The sequence below is a fragment of the Drosophila ficusphila genome, unplaced genomic scaffold (genome assembly GCF_018152265.1).
Source record: "Drosophila ficusphila isolate 14025-0441.05 unplaced genomic scaffold, ASM1815226v1 contig_106, whole genome shotgun sequence".
In the NCBI taxonomy this organism is placed as follows: domain Eukaryota; kingdom Metazoa; phylum Arthropoda; class Insecta; order Diptera; family Drosophilidae; genus Drosophila; species Drosophila ficusphila.
Genome location: NW_025063993.1, coordinates 10696399 through 10714035, shown reverse-complemented (window position 1 = coordinate 10714035; position 17637 = coordinate 10696399). Strand labels below are relative to the sequence as shown.

General features: G+C 42.6%; 5 protein-coding genes across 5 annotated transcripts; 4 read left to right on the top strand and 1 right to left on the bottom strand.

The window, feature by feature from the left end:
- Positions 1 to 56: 56 nt before the first annotated feature.
- Positions 57 to 4069, top strand: LOC108093193. Its single transcript, XM_017193154.2, has 10 exons — positions 57 to 301; positions 366 to 754; positions 825 to 910; positions 966 to 1067; positions 1128 to 1415; positions 1468 to 1684; positions 1744 to 3158; positions 3215 to 3386; positions 3438 to 3782; positions 3839 to 4069. The coding sequence occupies exons 1-10, from the start codon at positions 166 to 168 to the stop codon at positions 3968 to 3970; spliced, it is 3282 nt and encodes a 1093-aa protein (XP_017048643.1). The 5' UTR covers positions 57 to 165; the 3' UTR covers positions 3971 to 4069.
- Positions 4070 to 4150: 81 nt separating this feature from the next.
- On the top strand, positions 4151 to 5269 carry LOC108093225 (seminase-like). The gene is made up of 2 exons (XM_017193195.1): positions 4151 to 4784; positions 4992 to 5269. Exons 1-2 carry the CDS (start codon positions 4175 to 4177, stop codon positions 5210 to 5212), a joined length of 831 nt encoding a protein of 276 aa, XP_017048684.1. The 5' UTR covers positions 4151 to 4174; the 3' UTR covers positions 5213 to 5269.
- Positions 5270 to 5328: 59 nt separating this feature from the next.
- LOC108093223 (seminase-like) lies at positions 5329 to 6436 on the top strand. Its single transcript, XM_017193194.1, has 2 exons — positions 5329 to 5978; positions 6159 to 6436. The coding sequence occupies exons 1-2, from the start codon at positions 5345 to 5347 to the stop codon at positions 6377 to 6379; spliced, it is 855 nt and encodes a 284-aa protein (XP_017048683.1). The 5' UTR covers positions 5329 to 5344; the 3' UTR covers positions 6380 to 6436.
- Positions 6437 to 6671: 235 nt separating this feature from the next.
- LOC108093222 (nardilysin) lies at positions 6672 to 10067 on the bottom strand. Its single transcript, XM_017193193.1, has one exon. It carries the CDS (start codon positions 9861 to 9863, stop codon positions 6684 to 6686), a length of 3180 nt encoding a protein of 1059 aa, XP_017048682.1. The 5' UTR covers positions 9864 to 10067; the 3' UTR covers positions 6672 to 6683.
- Positions 10068 to 10636: 569 nt separating this feature from the next.
- On the top strand, positions 10637 to 11700 carry LOC108093043 (seminase-like). The gene is made up of 2 exons (XM_017192951.2): positions 10637 to 11261; positions 11433 to 11700. Exons 1-2 carry the CDS (start codon positions 10652 to 10654, stop codon positions 11645 to 11647), a joined length of 825 nt encoding a protein of 274 aa, XP_017048440.1. The 5' UTR covers positions 10637 to 10651; the 3' UTR covers positions 11648 to 11700.
- Positions 11701 to 17637: the final 5937 nt, after the last annotated feature.

Here is a 17637-nt window from a genome sequence, read left to right as displayed (position 1 = left end):
CCTGCATAAATTTTACATAAATTCGTATCCAGCGATTTTGACAAAATGCCTTTTGCTATCACATCAACTTAAAAACTGACACAAGTACACACACAAAACACTTTTACATAAAAGCCAAACAAAAAAACACTAAAAAACACTAAAAAACAAAAAAATATAAAAAAAATGGTAAAAAGGAAGAGTAAGGACCTGGACACCAAACCCAAAGTGGATCTAATTTCGGAGGAAGAGTGGTTGGCCCGAAAAAATACATACATGCAGCGTTTGGCGGATGTCAAGATAAGTGTAGGCTTTATTGAAGGTAAAGGATAAGCATTGGGAACATAAACAAAATAATAACAGGCTATAGAAATTACCAATCTTAGAGGCCATTGAGGAGTATAAGGAGCTGCAGACGAGGCAGTTGCAGGACGACAAGTGGAATAATTATCTAGCCTGCGATGGTCTTCCGAAACCAAATAATGCCGCCGACATCAGGAAATTCATCTATCAGCTGAGATATTTAGAGCAGGAGGCCTGCAAAAATGATATCAGCTGGGTGTTGCTGGTGGACGAGCGCAGTATTTTGTCACACGCACCTGGTCGAAAGGATATAACCTGGAGAAACTTGGAGAAAACAAGGCCAAATATTGGAAAACTCTATGATGATAATATAATGAGTTTCCTGGAAACACTTAGAAGAGTGGATAGGGTACTTCGAAATAATACTGAACTGCTTCGGATATCAAACTTGCAGATCATTGAATTGTACCTGGTAAGTTTTAATGAATACTCGTACTTATTATTGCTCAATTTATATGATATAATTTTATTTATTCATATAGATACCTTCTGAACTGTACGCTGAGATTGAAAAGTTTTTTGATAGGTTCACTTACCGTGTAATCTGTACGCCTGAAGCTTTTATGATGTAAGGTGTAGTTTAATACAAGTTTAACCATCTTTATTTAATATTTATTTTATAGAAACAAGGACAGTATTTTTTCCCACTACTGCTACAACTGCGCAAACTTTAACCTGCAAATATGGGGACTGCAGGACGTGCCAATTCGATTCAACTACATGAAGTAGGTGGCTTTCTCACAATAATAATCTGATCTTCTCATGAATTCTATAACTATTTTAAGGCTACCAGTAATGAGCACCAATCTGGACTGCGTTGGTATGACCCTTCAACTACCACTTAGTGTTCTTTGCGACAATTTGACCCTGAGGTGTGTGCACACCCTTTTCGATCCCTATTCACAATTGACCAAGGGCTTCGATCTGACCATCGATAGTGCCACTAGCCCCAGTTGTGGTTTAACGGATATTATGGACAGTGTGTTGTCCGAATGGATAGCACAGAGTGATATACAAGAGGAGTTAATGATGCAAATGAACGCACAGATGGAGAAGTACAATCAAGCCATGGAGTATGTATACTTTATGAAGTTTTTAGATTGTTTCCTATTGATTTTTCTTAAGAGCGATTGCCCAATTAGAAGCACAAAAGAAAAAGGACCCGGAAAATAAAGGAGCGAAAAAGAAAGTCACTATGAAACCACCTAAAATGCCGCAGGAATTACCAGATGGGATGCTTCCCGATCCTTACAAGATATTTCTTAAAAATGAAGATCGGGAATGCATGGAATTTTTTAGGGAACACTTCCATCCGGACAATATTGAATTGCTACCCTTTGAGGTTATTCCTTAAAATCTCTTTAATATTGTTCTTTTGATTACTTATTGAAATATTTTTAGGTAAACCTTCGTCGATTTATAATCATGGGTGGTGTTATCTCCCTGTTCTTTGTGCGAAGAGCCAAACATACCGCCTTCGAGAAGTTCAATATAACCCTTCACGAAGATGGTCGAGTTTTGCGTAGGCAAATAGATGTCCTGGATGAATCGAAGTTGTCCGATCCTATAGAATTCAAGCGCGATCCCGAGCTGGAGGAGGGCTCTGAAGTCCCCCTTCACTTGGAACCGGATGAGTTGCCCTACTATTTCCTAACTTTTCAGGTGCCGAAACATTTGTGTCTGTGGGGCGAGCCGTTGGTGTGTCAGTTTGTCGAGGAGGAGATAGTCCCAGAACCAGAGTTAGAAATAGAAATCGTTGAGGAAAGAGTGGAGAGAAGATCAAAAAAGATGCGCAATTTGAACCGAAAAGCAAGCGAACTGGTTGCTCAAAAAGCGACTCCTGGCAAAAGTGTAACTGTGACAATAGAAAGTCCAGTGGATATAGCTAAATCAAAGAATTCCTTATTGGTAGTGGAAAATGCGTCCAATATTTATCGACCATCGGCGTTGTCAGTTGTGCGGCAAAGTACTTTCGACCAGGCACGAACCCGCCTCGAAACAGTGAAGGACTTTGAGCTGGAGAGCGAACCACTAACCAGATGGAGGATCCAGCAACTCCAGCAGCACTGCCTTCCGCGGTTGATATCCTCGTTTAAGTTCCCCCAAGAGTTCAAGGATGACGATCTCGAGGCACTGGCCACCAAAAAGGCACCGGGCACTCAGCTTTTGAGAAGACGAGTCGCGGACTCGGTTGTATCTGACCAGGCTGGGGATTACTTCTTTAGCTACGAGGATCAGTCTTTTCCCGAGCGAGTATACCCAAAGTTTCCCTCGATGACTTATCTAAAACTGAACGATGAAAGGAAGCAAGATGCGAAACTCACTTCGATGCATGGCTTTTTGGAGAAATTGGAGGACATCAAGGAGAAGTACCTGGATGCTCCGAAAAGGATAGCTGAACAAGCCGTACCGAACGTCAGGTTGAGCAAACGAGTTTTCCAGGACAATCCTTTTTCGAGACGATCGGGCAGAGCTAGTACTTACTCGAGAGCCAGTACTTACTCGAGGTCAACCAGACAATTGGGATTGGAGGAAGTCGGCGTTAGTGACAGTTTTGACCTAGATGATTCGGAAACCAGTGAAACTCCACGAAAGATAAGAAAAGAGAGTCGGTTAGCGTCAACCATTGTAGCTCCAGCTCCTGAAACCAAGAAGGTTCTCCACTGGACCACCAAGTTTATAATCGAGTCTGAGTTTAACAAAGAGAGCGGAGTTCTTACAATCAAAACGGATCGCTTGGGGAACTTTGGGTTCGCATACCCGCGATACATCCACTTTCCCTTTAGCAACTGGGAGCTGGAGAAGAATGCGGAGAAGTAAGTAGCTATCATCGTATGATAAACTCTCTTATTTTTTACAATAATTATTGCAGTGAGGATGAGATCATCTTCACCTTGGACACATATTATGTGCGTGTAGTCTTTTTTGTCACTAAAGAGGGCATCCGCTGTCATGCATTCGATATACCCAAGGAGTACATCGCCAGGCCCAATAAATACATTGATATCAATGAGCCCGTATCGGACTTCGTTGAGCTGCGCAAGGTTTGAAAATGAGCATTCCTTTAACAGAATTTATATTAGATTTTATTACAGCGCCTTCAGGACATGAACCTGAATGTGTTTGCGGAGCTGGACGCTAGTTTCTACATAGATCAGGGCTACTTTTCCCAGAAGCACTTGGCTGCGGAGTTGCACGTGTATGACGCCATCGCTGTGCACATTAAGCTCATGAAGTTCAGCCGCAGCCAATGGAATCGATTGGCCACGGATCGGGATATCGTTCTCTGTCTGCGAAATATAAAGGATGTGCACGATACATCGGAGGTCACAATTCGGGTAACTCCAGAGTTTTCGACCTTCGTGGAGATCTCGGAACTCTGCTCAGATGCCCTCGATGTGATCAAGCTGTCCTATAAAAATACCTGGCGAAACATTGGGGTAAAAACTTTCAGCTGCTGTAAAAGTGTATTTTAAAATCTCTAAATGCCTTATAGACGTACTCGGATCTGCACCAGATAATCAACTCCATGTATCCGTATGCCACGGATGATCGCAACCGGGATGCTAGACAAATGTACTATCTCCGCCAGCTTCTTCAGGAGATCCGACCTCTGAGCTTCTCCTAGATCCGCGGACGCTGCTTAATCAACAACTGTCAAACAAAAAGAGCACAGACCATAGCGTAAACTTTCAAATTAACAGCAATTAAACCCAATTGCCAAACAGTTGAATTTGCTTTGCTTAATTGGGTTCTCAACGCTTTATATTCTGTAGAATGCGGGTTAAAAATCGTTTTGTCTTGGGATAGAGCTCTTCACTCCTCATATGCAATGCAACGCCTACTGGCCTTTTGCTTGTTGGTCGCCACTCTGTTCAGAATAGATGTCCTTGCCCAGAAAGTTAATACCACCATCGATGTGGATAAGCTGGCCAAGATAGTACTGCCTTCCGTATTTCAAACGCGAGTCGTTGGTGGTCATGTAACCACAAATGAAAAGCTTGGCGGCTACTTAATGTCTTTGCGATATTTCAAGGAATTCGTCTGCGGGGGAACACTTATTCACGATCTTATTGTCCTGACTGCGGCACATTGCTTCCTGGGTCGTCCAAAAACGAACGAATGGATAGCGGCCGGCGGAACCTCCAAGCTAAGTGAAGCGGGTATCCAACGTGAGTTCAGGGATATCGTCAGATCCGCTGAGTTTCGGGAAGATACCATGCACATGGATGTGGCGCTGGTTCGGCTAAAAAGCCCCATGAAAGGCAAGGGTATCGGAAAGCTGTCCCTGTGCTCCACCACCCTGAAGCGCGGACTTGAGTTGGTGGTTTCGGGCTGGGGGATGACCCATGAAAACGCCAGTGGTGCACATAATTTGCTGCACACAGCCGTAGTGCCGGTTATAGACAGGAGAAAATGTCGTAGTGCCTATCACCCTACTGGTGAGTTTACTAAAGTCTCTTTCCTAAAGGTTACATTTAAAATAATCGTTGCTCGTAGTTTAATGTTAAATGTCAAAGTATAATAGCTTTCTTTTTGAACGTAAAAGCACCTGCATTTTAAAAACAATATGTGCACTATTATGACAAAAGTTTTTATTATATTATGCCCATTTTAACTGAACTATTAATATTTTTCCTTCTGCGTAGTGACATTAACAGACAGCATGTTTTGCGCCGGATTGAAGGGGAAAAAAGATGCATGCACTTTCGACTCCGGCGGTCCGTTGGTTTACAAAAAGCAGGTCTGCGGCATCGTATCCTTTGGACTCGGATGTGCCAGCGAACGTTACCCTGGCGTCTATACGGACATTAATTACGTGAAGCCCTTTATCGAAAAGTCTATGAAGGAGTTGCTTGCAAATCTTTAAACAAATTCTTTGAATCATGTAGAGAAAATAAACTATTACCATTTATTAATAACTGAATTTGTCTCGCATTATAAGGTTTCTTTACGGGTAAATATATTTGTAACAATTTAAATGTTTTTGTTACAAGTTATTATGTTACATTTCGTATATGCAATGCATAAGGTTCTGATCTGTTGTTTGCTGACTGCTGCTTTGTATTCTATTCCCGTCCATGGCCAGGATACCAACATTACCATCGATGTGGATACGTTGATCGAGTTAGTGTTGCCCTCCGTCCTTAAACCAAGAGTTATTGGTGGTTATGTAACCACCAATGAAAAGCTTGGTGGCTACTTGATGTCTTTGCGATACGAAAAGAAATTCATCTGCGGTGGAACACTTCTTCATGATCTTATTGTCCTGACTGCGGCACATTGCTTCCGGAACCGACCGAAAACCAACGAATGGATAGCGGCTGGCGGTATCTCCAAGCTGAGTGAAGTGGGTATCGAACGTGAGTTCAGGGATATCTTCAGATCCGCTGAGTTTCGGGAAAATGACACGCACATGGATGTGGCACTGGTTCGGCTAAAAAGCCCCATGAGAGGCAAGGGTATCGGAAAGCTGTCTCTGTGCTCCACTAACCTGAAGCCCGGACTGGAGTTGGTGGTTTCGGGCTGGGGCATGACCAATGTAAACGTCAGTGGTGCAAATAATTTGCTGCATTCCGCCGTGGTGCCGTTTATAGACAAGGAAAGGTGTCGTACTGCCTATCACCCAAGTAGTTGTGAGTTTATTAAAGTCTCTTTCTTAAAATTTAAATTTAAAATTAGAGTTTCTAAGTTTCATTCAACTGACATCAAACCACATTTATTTTAGAAACCATATTTCCACGATTTTGACAAATGTTTTATTTTTATAGTATGTCCATTTTAATTGAAATATTAATATTTTTCTTTCTGCGTAGTGATACTAACAGACAGCATGCTTTGCGCCGGATCGTTGGGGAAAAAAGATGCCTGTACTTTCGACTCCGGAGGTCCGTTGGTTTACAAAAAGCAGGTCTGCGGCATCGTATCCTTTGGAATCGGATGTGCCAGCGTACGTTATCCTGGCGTCTATACGGACATTAATTACGTGAAGCCCTTTATCGAAAAGTCCATGAAGGAGTTGCTTGCAAATCTTTAAACAAATTCTTTGAATCATGTAGAGAAAATAAACTATTACCATTTATTAATAACTGAATTTGTCTCGCATTATAAGGTTTCTTTACGGTTAAATATATTTGCTACCAGTTAATTGTACAATTTTCATGATGTCAAAAAAGTTCCGGAAGGACGACTTGCACCTGGACGTGGTAGTGATACTGCTTGAGTCTCCCCTGAGGGGCAAGGATGTAGGAAAAATATCTTTGTGCAACAAGGACCTTGTTTCTGGAACTTTTTTGAAAGTTTCTAGCCTACAAATTTATGTCTAAGACTTTGTATAATTTTTAAGATTTATTAGCAAGGTTTGGATTTGTGTTGAACAACGGATAGACATAGAGGGATTTTTTAAAGGCCGAAATGTCCCTAATATTTGAGGGGTCATCGCTTTTTCCTAAAAACTCAATCTTGATCTTCTCGGCTATTGGTTTATTTGAAATCTGATGATTGGAAATGTTTTGCTCATCATCTAATAAATCTGACAAAGATCCAGGGCGACTTTCGTATTCTAAGTTATCTGTGGATTTTGAATCTGAAGGCAACAATTGATTTCCCACAACTTGCACGGAAAGTTTCCTTAAATTATTTTTGTCGTAGTCCTTTAGGAAATTCAAAACGTCGTCCTTTGTTAACCTGTTCAGGGTTTGTATTTGCATCTCCATGCGATTGAAGAAATACTCCATGGTGACAATTTCACTCCAATTCCGCATGACCTCTTCATCCAAGCTGGTGTCTCCCAATTTTTTAGAACTAATCAGAATTTCTCGAATATCATTGAAATCTTCTTCGCTCATTTGTGATACAAGTTCCGACATTCGAGATCTGAAGGCTTCGATACGTTGCTCTACGAAATCAGCTTTGTGCTTGGTCTCTTGAGTGACGATGAAGATTAAAAAAGCAATTACACCATAACCGATTCTCTGACTTATTCCAAGGCTATAGCCCAACTGTTCTTGAGTCCGCAATTGATTGAACAATGGTTCCTCCACGATCAACTCTACCAAATCCATCAAACATTCCACTTTCAGATCGTTTGGTCCTATCTGATAGTAGTTTGTTATAATTGTATTTGAATCATCCTCGTTCAGAGTCATTGCCCTCAAATAATAAGATCCTAGAGGCAACTGCACTATGTTATTATCCAAAGCTGATAAGTTTTCAATCTTTTCACTGTTGTAAGTGTCAAGAACTTTTTGCATTAGCTCTGTGGCTTGCTCTTCAGTGAAGTTCCCTTGTATCAGACATTTAACATACATTTTCTTATGAAAATTATCTTTAAAGCTTTTTATGTCTTCTACTGTAATAGCATCAATGGCCTCATATTTGGATATCATGGTGAAACGCTGATTTTCCAACACGCTAAGGCGCAAATCAAGATTCAGGGTTCTGCCATTAATTAAACCATTGTATATTTGACGCTTTTTGAGATCCTTAAATGAAGCTACTTGATTCACATCCAGATCTACGGCTTGCATTACGTTCAGAATTATTTCCACCAAAAGAGGAAGTTTCTCATTGTAGCCACTGACCCGCATGACCAATCCTTTATCGCCGATATAAAGACCATAAGTCAAACCTGCTTCCAAAGCGGGATACAACTCTTCAGCCATGGCAAATTCAACCAAGTAGGTATAGAGAACACCGAGCATATAATGCTTGACACTTTCCCGAACTAGAGGAGTAATAAAGTATAGGTTGATATACCCGTTGGGAAGTTGAAAGACATTGTCCTGCCGAAACCACAGCTCGCATAAATCATTTCTAAGTAGAACTTTCGGACTTCTCGAAATATGTGGCTTACCCGCCTCGATCCAATGAAGTGTGAAGTCAGTGGTCACAAATGGATTGGGATCCGGGAAATGTAGCTCCTTGAAAGTAGTTGGCTCCTGCCACAATTTGATCCATTTTGGTGGCATGGCAATGGTCTTGTATTGGGCTCCAAACCATGGTTCCTTCTGATCGTACTCATTCTGTTCGTATGGTATATAGGACGAGATCATGATGTTAAAATTAAATTTACTCAATTGCTCTCTTAAAAGCTGAATATCGGATTCAACGTATTGAAAATATATCTGCGGTCCTGTAAGGGCATCTTTGAATGGCAGGTAATTGAGGTTCTCAACAATGCTTTGAACATTGTCAATGGAGGGTATTTCGATTTGAAACCGAAAATTATTGTTCGCTATTTGTTGAAATTCCCTATAGGAAGTTGGCAGCCGATCACTGTTGATGAGAAGCCTAATCCACGCAAATGTGGCCTCCATGACATTGTCCAAGTGATCGAAGCCATCGTCAGTAAGATATATGCAGATGGTGAATAGAGAGTAAATTGAGTTTGAGTCAAAACTACTTCCGGAAACTCCAGCCATAACGCTGATACACCAAAGACGTCGACGTAAATAAGAGCACAGACTGCCAACTCCCTCATAACCCATAAGTTGTGCCAGAAAGGAATCCGGCTTACAGCGGTAAAATTTCTTCATTGGTGGTAAGACCCAAGTGAACTCAACTTTGCAGACATCTTCAACTGGCTGAACTAAGAAGAGATCTCTGAAGAACTCCTCTCGAAAGGCTGTTTGGTAGTTAAACTTGGACAAGTCTCTTGCATTCTCCTGACTTTTGGGAATATCCGCACAATGTCGGACTAGCAATTCCTCAAGTTCATCCAGGGAAAGCTGAGCCTGAATGGCCACTATCATTCTATTGGCTCCGTAATGGTTGCGACGGAACAGGTGAAGGGCCTGATGCAGTTGGGTGTCATCAACGCCCTCCTGAAGAGACTTCAGGTTACCCCAGCTAAAAGTGCCATGTGGATAATCGTCACTTGCTAAGCTTGCCAAAATCTGATCTCTGCGTACATCATCGCTCATAAAAGTCTGCTCGAATTCCGACTGAACGGCCGAGCGTTCGCGATTCATGGAGTCCGACAGCATCAGGGGAGCCTTTATCAAATTCATAAAAATATCCATACTCTTATCGAGATGAGATTCGTCCACTTCAAAGTAGAAACACGTCTCCTCGTTCTCAGTATGCGCATTACTGAAGCCTCCGCTTTTAGTAACAAACGAGTCAAATTCATTCTCAACAGGAAACTTCTCGGATCCCATAAACATCATGTGCTCCACAAAATGGGCTAGACCCTGATATTCTCGCGGCTCACTGAATGATCCAACATCAACGAGAACTGCACAGGCTGCCAATTTACCATGAAACGATTCCGCTGAAGAACCCAAACTCTCGCTGGAAACTTGGTTGTCAATATAAGGATCGGATATGAGCATGGCCCGAAGTCCATTTGATAAACTCAAGGTCCGATACAGCTTGGGGTCTCCTTCGGACTTATCTGGCTGCTCGTGATATTTGACCATACCTGAGGCCTTACTTATAGAACCATATTCCCGACGACCTATCCACTTGTGCACCTGCTTGGTTAGTCTTTTTAGGCCAAGGCGCGGCTTGAAACACATCTCGGAAACCAATAATTTTGAAAATATATATTTGGTTTACATTATGAAGACCGTGTGTTTGACAGCTTAGCGTAAGCACTTCAGGTAATTTCAAAAAACAAAAAAGGCGCGGCTTAAAACACATTTTGGAAACCAATGATTATTAAAATGTGTATATATTTTGTTACATTATAAAGACCGTGTGCTTGACAGCTCTCAAAAGACAAAACCAAAGAAAATAAAATTAAATATTATAGTTTTATGTGTCCGATTTCGTTTAAAAGGAAGAAAGGAAGCTAACTTTGACGAGCCGAAGCAGTCATCATGTCTACTCTATGTCACAAGCATTTTGAGGTACACAAAACCAAAATCGGAATCCATTAAGAAATGTTATGGGTTTTCCAGTGCTGTTTTTAGGCCATTTTCTAAAAAACCACTTTTTGGATTTTTGCCATGGCTCATTCAGATCGTGATGCTGATCAAGAATATATGTATATATACTTTATGGGGTCTGAGGAGACTCCTCCGCTGCGTTGCAAGCTTCTGACTGCCCTCTGTAAGGGTATAAAAACTAAGAATTTGTCGCTATTATTTTTAATATTCACAAAGGATATTCAAGGGTTCTTATTTGTGCGTTTAGAAGTTGAACTTTAGTTGAATTGGAAGAGAATTCAGATGTTGATATTGACGTTTTGAATAAATCCCAATAAAAGTATAATATCAAAGGCATTGGCTTCGCTTAAACACATTTTATACGGTTAATTTTAGATACCCTTTAAGATCAACTTAGGAGCCATTCTCTAACAGCAATGCAACGTCTTCTGTTCTACACTTTGCTAGTCGGAACTTTGTGTTGGCTTGATGTCCACGCCCAAGAAACCAATGAGACCATCGACCTGTCAAAATTGGCCAAGATCGTAAAGCGTCCCGCACACCAAACTCGCGTAATTGGTGGCGATTTGACGACAATCGAGAAATTGGGAGGATACTTGGTGGCATTGCGCTACTTCGACCTCTTTATTTGCGGCGGCACATTGATCCGGGATGTCATCGTCCTGTCGGCCGCCCACTGTTTCGAGAACCGGGACATCAAGGAAGGATGGAGAGTGGATGGCGGAATCACGAGGCTCAGCGAGCGTGGAGTGCGTCGTCGGGTGAAGGCGATCATAAAGTCCGGTGCATTTCGGATGGAAACCATGAACATGGACGTGGCCGTGATGCTGCTGGAAAATCCCATGGTGGGCAAAAACATCGGTATGCTTAAACTGTGTACCACAGCCTTGACTCCTGGCAAAATCCTCGCGGTTGCCGGCTGGGGCATGACTGATGTGGATGAGGAAGGTCCGCAACAGATGCTCCGCACGGTCAGAGTGCCGGTGGTTAACAAGATCCACTGCCGCGAGATCTATAAAAATTCAAGTGAGTGAATTTCGACCATACATAGCTGATACAAAAGATTATTGCAATCCTTAATTTATATCTTTAAGATTTGTGAAAATACCATAGCCATATCAAAGAAACTTAATTCTAATATGCATAGTAACTAATATGCATAATAACTTATGTTAATAACTAATATTTCTTCTGCAGCCGAAATAACAAACAGCATGTTCTGCGCCTCAGTTTTGGGAAAGAAGGATGCCTGCACCTACGATTCCGGAGGTCCTTTGGTCTATGGAAAAGAAGTCTGCGGCATCGTGTCCTTTGGAATCGGTTGCGCCAGCGAACGCTATCCGGGTGTCTATACGGATGTGAAATATGTTAAACCCTTTATTGAGAAGAGCATTAAAGCGCTGCTTTCATAAAATGTTCTTGGTGAATTGAATAAAATGGAAATATTACAATCAGATATACCATATATGTACAAACTTTGTTTTGTGTGTAAAAAAACTTAAGATGACAGTATGCAAAACCGATAATGCGTTGTTTTTTCCCTGCTCTTTCCATTCCCCCCATATGTTTTGCACCAAAATAAATGACCCAACAGTTTGGGCGTTAATTGTTGTCATTATGTGCAGGTTTTTTGCGACTTTCGCGCCATCACTCGATGGTCGATGGGTCTTGGTCATCGAGGGACCATCGACTCCTTTGGGCCTTTTCCTTTGAATTTGCCTTTTCCTTTTCCTTTGCGTGCAGGCGGCAGTCGACAGTCGACAGTCGACAGTCGACAGTCGGCAGTTGGGAGCTCCTTGCTGATCATTGACTGATTCCATAATTGATTGGGCCCGGGATGCTTGGCTCCAAAAACTGCGCCCGGGTCCCGGCTCTTCTGGCCGTGGGGCACAATTTTTTAGAAACGACGTTCGATGTCTCGAGTACTTTTACTTTTGCCCCAGCCACCAGCGAAATGTAAATTAGCCGGGCGAGTTCGCTAAAAAGCGGGGCTACCAAAAATTTATGTGGCAGCTTCGAGATCGCATGACTGACGGCCTTTCGTCCTCGAAGAGCTGCGTCTTCGAATTAGTTTAATAATACAATTAATTGTTATTTATAGCTTCCTTTGCGCATCGCAAACGCAGCATTTAGGTTAAAGAGGAGAATATCTGCTGGCCAGACGCTATTTTATGGCACGCAAGGGCCAATTTGCTGGGGTCGCAGGTAGGAGATGATGGCCTGTAGAACTGGCTTAACGGTTCTCAGCTGGGCCTAATGATAGACTTGGCCAAGTCGACTGTGATGTGGGTGAGGGATTGGCGTCGGTGGAGGGCTCCTCAAGTGGCTCCTTCCAACTGCGCCACAGGATATTCCTTGCCTTCACTCTCCCTCCGCAGTCAACATAAATATTCTCGGCAATGACACTTTTCAGCCCTTCCCGCGGCGTTGGTTCGCATTAAGTTTATTTATCTGCTTTTAAATGGCATTTTCACTTGCATATTATTCGCCACGTTTGGCCATGTAATGCGCAGTGGAAACAAAGGCAACATACTCGTAATGTAACAGCCGCCATAAGAGCACGAAGATGGCCAGATACTCCAGACTCGGCACTCCATGACTACCATTTACCACCACTATTTTTAGTAGTGTCATAAATTTATGGCACATTGTGGCAGTGGCTAGGCCTCCACTCCGATTCCGACTCACGTGGAGCGGCCTGGAGGAATGGAAAGGAGAGAAAAGGATGGGAGCTCCCATCCTCGACATGCAAAACAACATGCTAGCTGGCACCTACTTTGCCCATCCGAAGATTTACCGATGAAGCTGTGGAGTTTGTGGGCCAGAATCGCATTCTCCATGCGATTTGCCAATCAAACAAATCAAATAGGTAGAGCGGATTGGGTTACATCGGTTTTATGGTTCCCAGTTCCGATCTGTTAATTAAAAGATACACACGTACCTTCAATAGAACAGAAAGGCAAACAAATCTTCGGGCTGGACAAACACTGGATCAATAGCGGCACTCTGTGAGATACACATAGTATAGTATTCTCGGTTTTACGATGCGCTCACTGTTTCGAGTGTGTTTGCTCAACTTAAAAGCCAATAAAATTTGTTGTTAATTGTTTTGGTAAATTGAAAATAAGGTTTTGGGAAAAATCATCGCTCAAGTATGCATGGAACGAGTTCAGGTCTTGAGTTTCGGTATCTGGGTTTCCAGTTTTATGTCTGTTTGCCCAGCGCATTAACTTGGTCACTTTTAATGAACTTTGTGAGTGGAACCATCTGACGCCGAGCGATCGAGCGGCAATCGGCGGTCTTAGCCCTTCCAAACGAGACAAATCGAATCGCTTTGCCGAAACCGAGCTGAACTTTAATCGGCTTAAGTGTAATTTAACTTATTTCTATGACTTTTACCCCCATCCCTTTCGTGGGCCGGCAGAAATCGGTTAATTAAAGTTGTACAAAGTTCCAAGCCGATTTCATGCCGCGTTGAATCAACAAATTGTAAACTTTTCCCTACTATCCACAAGTAACTGAGGGCCGGGGGCAGGAGCCATGTTCAAAAGGGGGCCGTCATTTGTACTTATTTAAGTGCTTGATCATGCTGATATCATCACCTGGCAACTTTCCTTTGTGCCCCGCGTACCCACAATGCAATTAGCGGGGTCTGCAGACGCCAGGTGGTCTCCAGCTTCTCCCATCTCCACTCTCATCGCCCGCAATCTTAAATCGAAAATCACCAAGAATCGGTAAAGAAATAAATACAAGGAATGTAATTTGTATTACATTATGGGTGCAGCAAAAAAAAAGGAAGGGAGTAATCGAAATCGTTGTGCCCTTTCTTAGGATTCTACATAAGTTTACCTAGACTTCATTCAAAACTTCTTTAGTCTTTCTCAATTTTAAAATTTTCTATAAATTTTATGTATTACTACATCTGTATATATATTTTTTTAAATTAATTTCCCTCCCAACTATTAACACACCTTTCAATCCACTGGATATACCCCAACTTAGGGCACTTTAGCCTCAAAATATTGTACCGCTGTGTTGACAGTTATTGATCGATGATATTGTAAACACAATGTTGAAATTAATTTTTATTTTTCTCTCTGTTTTCGGGCTTTTCTTCCCCAATGATCCGTTGCCTTCAATTGAACAAACTCATTGTGTTGATTTGTAATTGACTTTTATTTTGACTTCAGCGGTTGGTCTAATGAGTCCGCTTAAGCTGCTTCTAATGCCGTGGACTTCCCCTTTTTCTTTCCATTTTCCTCGTTTTTCCCCCATGTGTTACCTTTCAGAGTGCCAGAGAAAGAGGGACAGAGGGAGAGAGCTCAACGTTCCAATAAGTGACACTGACTAATTCGGAACCATTAATCTCGGAGCTGCTTAGCGTCAGTCATGCTGGTCGAGCAGCCATCAATACGCATCAAAATCGAATGCGAATTGTGCATGTTTACACGGATGGAGATGCAAGAACAGTGGGGGACAAAATAATAGCACTTCTGGTAAATAAATACTTAATTCCTTTTATTGGTTCTTTTTAAAAAATCTGGTACTAGTAAAATGTGATAAATGTTTTTTAATAATATTATATGTAGAGATAAATAGTTTGCTAATTACGTATATTTTAATGTCAATATTGTACATTTTAGATTAAAATATTTTACTTTTTTGTAGTTGCTATTATTTTGACTGCAACTGTGGCTTTGCAGCCTCCATGACGAATGTGTGACCGCTGCGTCTCGGTTGGGTGTCGGTCCGTTGGGTTGACTTTGATTTGCCTTCGTTTCTAAGCCCAGTACTCGGTGCTTAGTGGCCATTCCGCCGATGCCTTTAGCCTGGTCCCAGCCCATTCCAGATTCCCATTTCCGCGGACATTTGAGGCGAGTGGGGTTGTGGACGTGGACGGGAATGTGGACGTGAGTCTGGACGCAGACGTGGACAAGGCGTGCAATCAAGCCGCGTGTCTGGCAGTCAACTAGTCACTCACTTTGACCAGAGAGACTGCGTCAGTCCGTCAGTCAAATACTCGCTTTAATTTCGCTCCACTAGCGAATTGCAAAACAGGAAAAAAGGATTCATTATTAAAACAGATATTCATCGATTCAAATCGAATTTTTAATCTCTTTTGTTAACTTGTTCCTGAAATTTACACTGATAGTTCCTCGTAAGTATTAGGATGTATTGGTATTTTTGATTCAAATTCAGTCAAAAAATATATTTAAAAATATTTTACAGTGCATAGCTGCATGAGTTGCTGGAGCTGCATGACTACCGGGCATAATTTCTGCCCGACCAAACGAAATATGGGCTCGAAATGAACACATTGCCAGGTTGGCGGCTCTGCGCACGCGCACAGTTGTTGGCCAGGCTTGGAGGCCCCTTCGTGGCTCCCCCTCTTCGTGCACCACTCCCTTTTGCATCCTCCGCTGCAATCTGCGGTTCGTTTTGGCCTGGCGACACTCGTAACCGCAGGGCGACGGCGCAGCCCGTTTTCGATTAACGATGACCGCGGATGAGGACGAAGACGAGGACGCGGATGGAGGCACTTTGAGCGTGTGCCAGCCGAGCGAAATGCAGTTGGTTGGCCAGCCGATCACTCGGGGAGCTTGAGCTAGGCTGCACATAAATAAACCGAATTAAATACATTTTTCAATTACAAATCGTATGATTTATTTTTAAACTTGACGATTAAAATTGGTGAAACCAGTGTTTGCAACTTTTAATGATAAATAAATAAAAACAAGTTGTATTAATGATTCTAATAATCTTTTCGAGCTGCATTTAATTATTGGATCGAGATTTTGGGGACACTTACAATAATGATTTGTTTTTGAATATTCGTTTTAGTATTTTTTAAACCCACCTGGACACCTTACCCATAGTTAAATATTTTTTCTCAGTGTCCGAGCTGAGTACTGAGTCCGCGCGGCAACGCCTTCGGTTTACATTTTACAATCCTAACAAGGTTGTACCGGCCGATAAACGGAGCTGCACTCGTTTGGCTATAAGGCTAGGCTGCGATCTGGGGTTTCCAGCTGAAGTTGCTGCCGAGGTGGGCAGTTGGGCACCGGGGGATCGGAGCTTGCAGCTGGAGGTGGCACATGCCTAACCAGCGACCAAGCTGCTATGCAAACACACACACTACGAGTGGAATGGTGGCCATGGCTACGAGCTGTACATACGGAATTGCACATTAAAAATGAGCAATGGGAGTGGGCGGTGGGAAGTGGGGAGAGCGGGGAGCAGAATGGGGAGCAAGCGGCTTGATTCGAGCCCAGCGATGTCTTTTTCTGTGGCAGAACAAGGTTGGCCTGGTCTGCGACTCGCTGCACTGCAAGTAACTTTTTATTGCCAAAAATTAAAAAAATACTGCGATAAAGTACATTTACTCTCAAATGTTGCATTTAGAGGTGTAACTCTTAAACAATCTGTTTTGGCTTTCCATACTTTTTTGCTTATTCTCTTTTTCACAAATTTTATATTCCTTTTTATTTTTATTATATCAAATTTTCTTTCTGTGTAACGGCAACTCTGTTTAATGCAATTCAGGCGAAAGGCGCACAAAGGGACAGCGAACAAGATGCCGAGTTGCTGATTGTGCGGCCAGCGCTGTCGACGCAGGCAGAGCCAGTGGCAGAGGCAGCCGCAAGAGCTTTTGTCGCCGCCACAAACATGGAATATGACAAGCTGGTGAGGAGCAGGATGGGTTTTGGATGGGATCGCAATGGGATGGGTAGCAAGGAACGCGGGGCAGGCACTGGATGGCTGCCCGGCATGCAAAGCATTGTCAAGTGGGGAGCAGGCCAAGTGCTATACAAAACCAAGCGACAAAGAAACGTCGCAGAACGCTGCCGACGCACGTGAGATGTGGATGCATTCGACGCACTGAGAAAAAAGATATAAAAACGTTCTAAGACTTTATGTCAGTGGAAGATATGATTGCGAGGAAGTATGCTATAATTTTTTCTGAAATAATATTGCTGAAGTAAATACAGAAAAAACAAATTAATTGTAACTTTAAGTATGTACTTTTAAATTGTTCTTAAACTTTTTCCTGAGTGTAATATTTGAGTGTCTGCCTTGGCTTCCCTGTGTGGGCAGGGAAACAGTCCGGACTCCGGAGAAAGAGGGATGGAGAGAGCGAGAGACAATGGCGACAATAAAAATGCGATCGCACAACATGCTCCACAGATAAGTTAACGCAAAGTGACAACGTACAACTTTTAATGGAATTGTCGTCGCCGAGGGGCGAAGGGGCGTGGCAGGGTAATGGGGAGGGGGGATATATGACATTGCCAAGGAATCGCCGCATTTGGAGCGCTGCCAAGCTGCTTGAGCTATGTTTACTTAAAGGATACGTATGCCAACTGGAAAAAGGAACCTTCAAAGGCTGTCGTACTAGGTTCCG

Excerpts from the sequence above, each read along its gene's own strand:
- LOC108093043 (XM_017192951.2), top strand. The coding sequence starts at position 10,652 with ATGCAACGTCTTCTGTTCTACACTTTGCTAGTCGGAACTTTGTGTTGG. Across the intron at positions 11,262-11,432 it reads CGAGATCTATAAAAATTCAA|CCGAAATAACAAACAGCATG; the intron begins GTGAGTGAATTT and ends TTTCTTCTGCAG.
- LOC108093225 (XM_017193195.1), top strand. The coding sequence starts at position 4,175 with ATGCAACGCCTACTGGCCTTTTGCTTGTTGGTCGCCACTCTGTTCAGA. Across the intron at positions 4,785-4,991 it reads TAGTGCCTATCACCCTACTG|TGACATTAACAGACAGCATG; the intron begins GTGAGTTTACTA and ends CCTTCTGCGTAG.
- LOC108093193 (XM_017193154.2), top strand. The coding sequence starts at position 166 with ATGGTAAAAAGGAAGAGTAAGGACCTGGACACCAAACCCAAAGTGGAT. Across the intron at positions 1,685-1,743 it reads TTGAATTGCTACCCTTTGAG|GTAAACCTTCGTCGATTTAT; the intron begins GTTATTCCTTAA and ends AAATATTTTTAG. Across the intron at positions 3,159-3,214 it reads CTGGAGAAGAATGCGGAGAA|TGAGGATGAGATCATCTTCA; the intron begins GTAAGTAGCTAT and ends TAATTATTGCAG.
- LOC108093223 (XM_017193194.1), top strand. The coding sequence starts at position 5,345 with ATGTTACATTTCGTATATGCAATGCATAAGGTTCTGATCTGTTGTTTG. Across the intron at positions 5,979-6,158 it reads TGCCTATCACCCAAGTAGTT|TGATACTAACAGACAGCATG; the intron begins GTGAGTTTATTA and ends CTTTCTGCGTAG.
- LOC108093222 (XM_017193193.1), bottom strand. The coding sequence starts at position 9,863 with ATGTGTTTCAAGCCGCGCCTTGGCCTAAAAAGACTAACCAAGCAGGTG.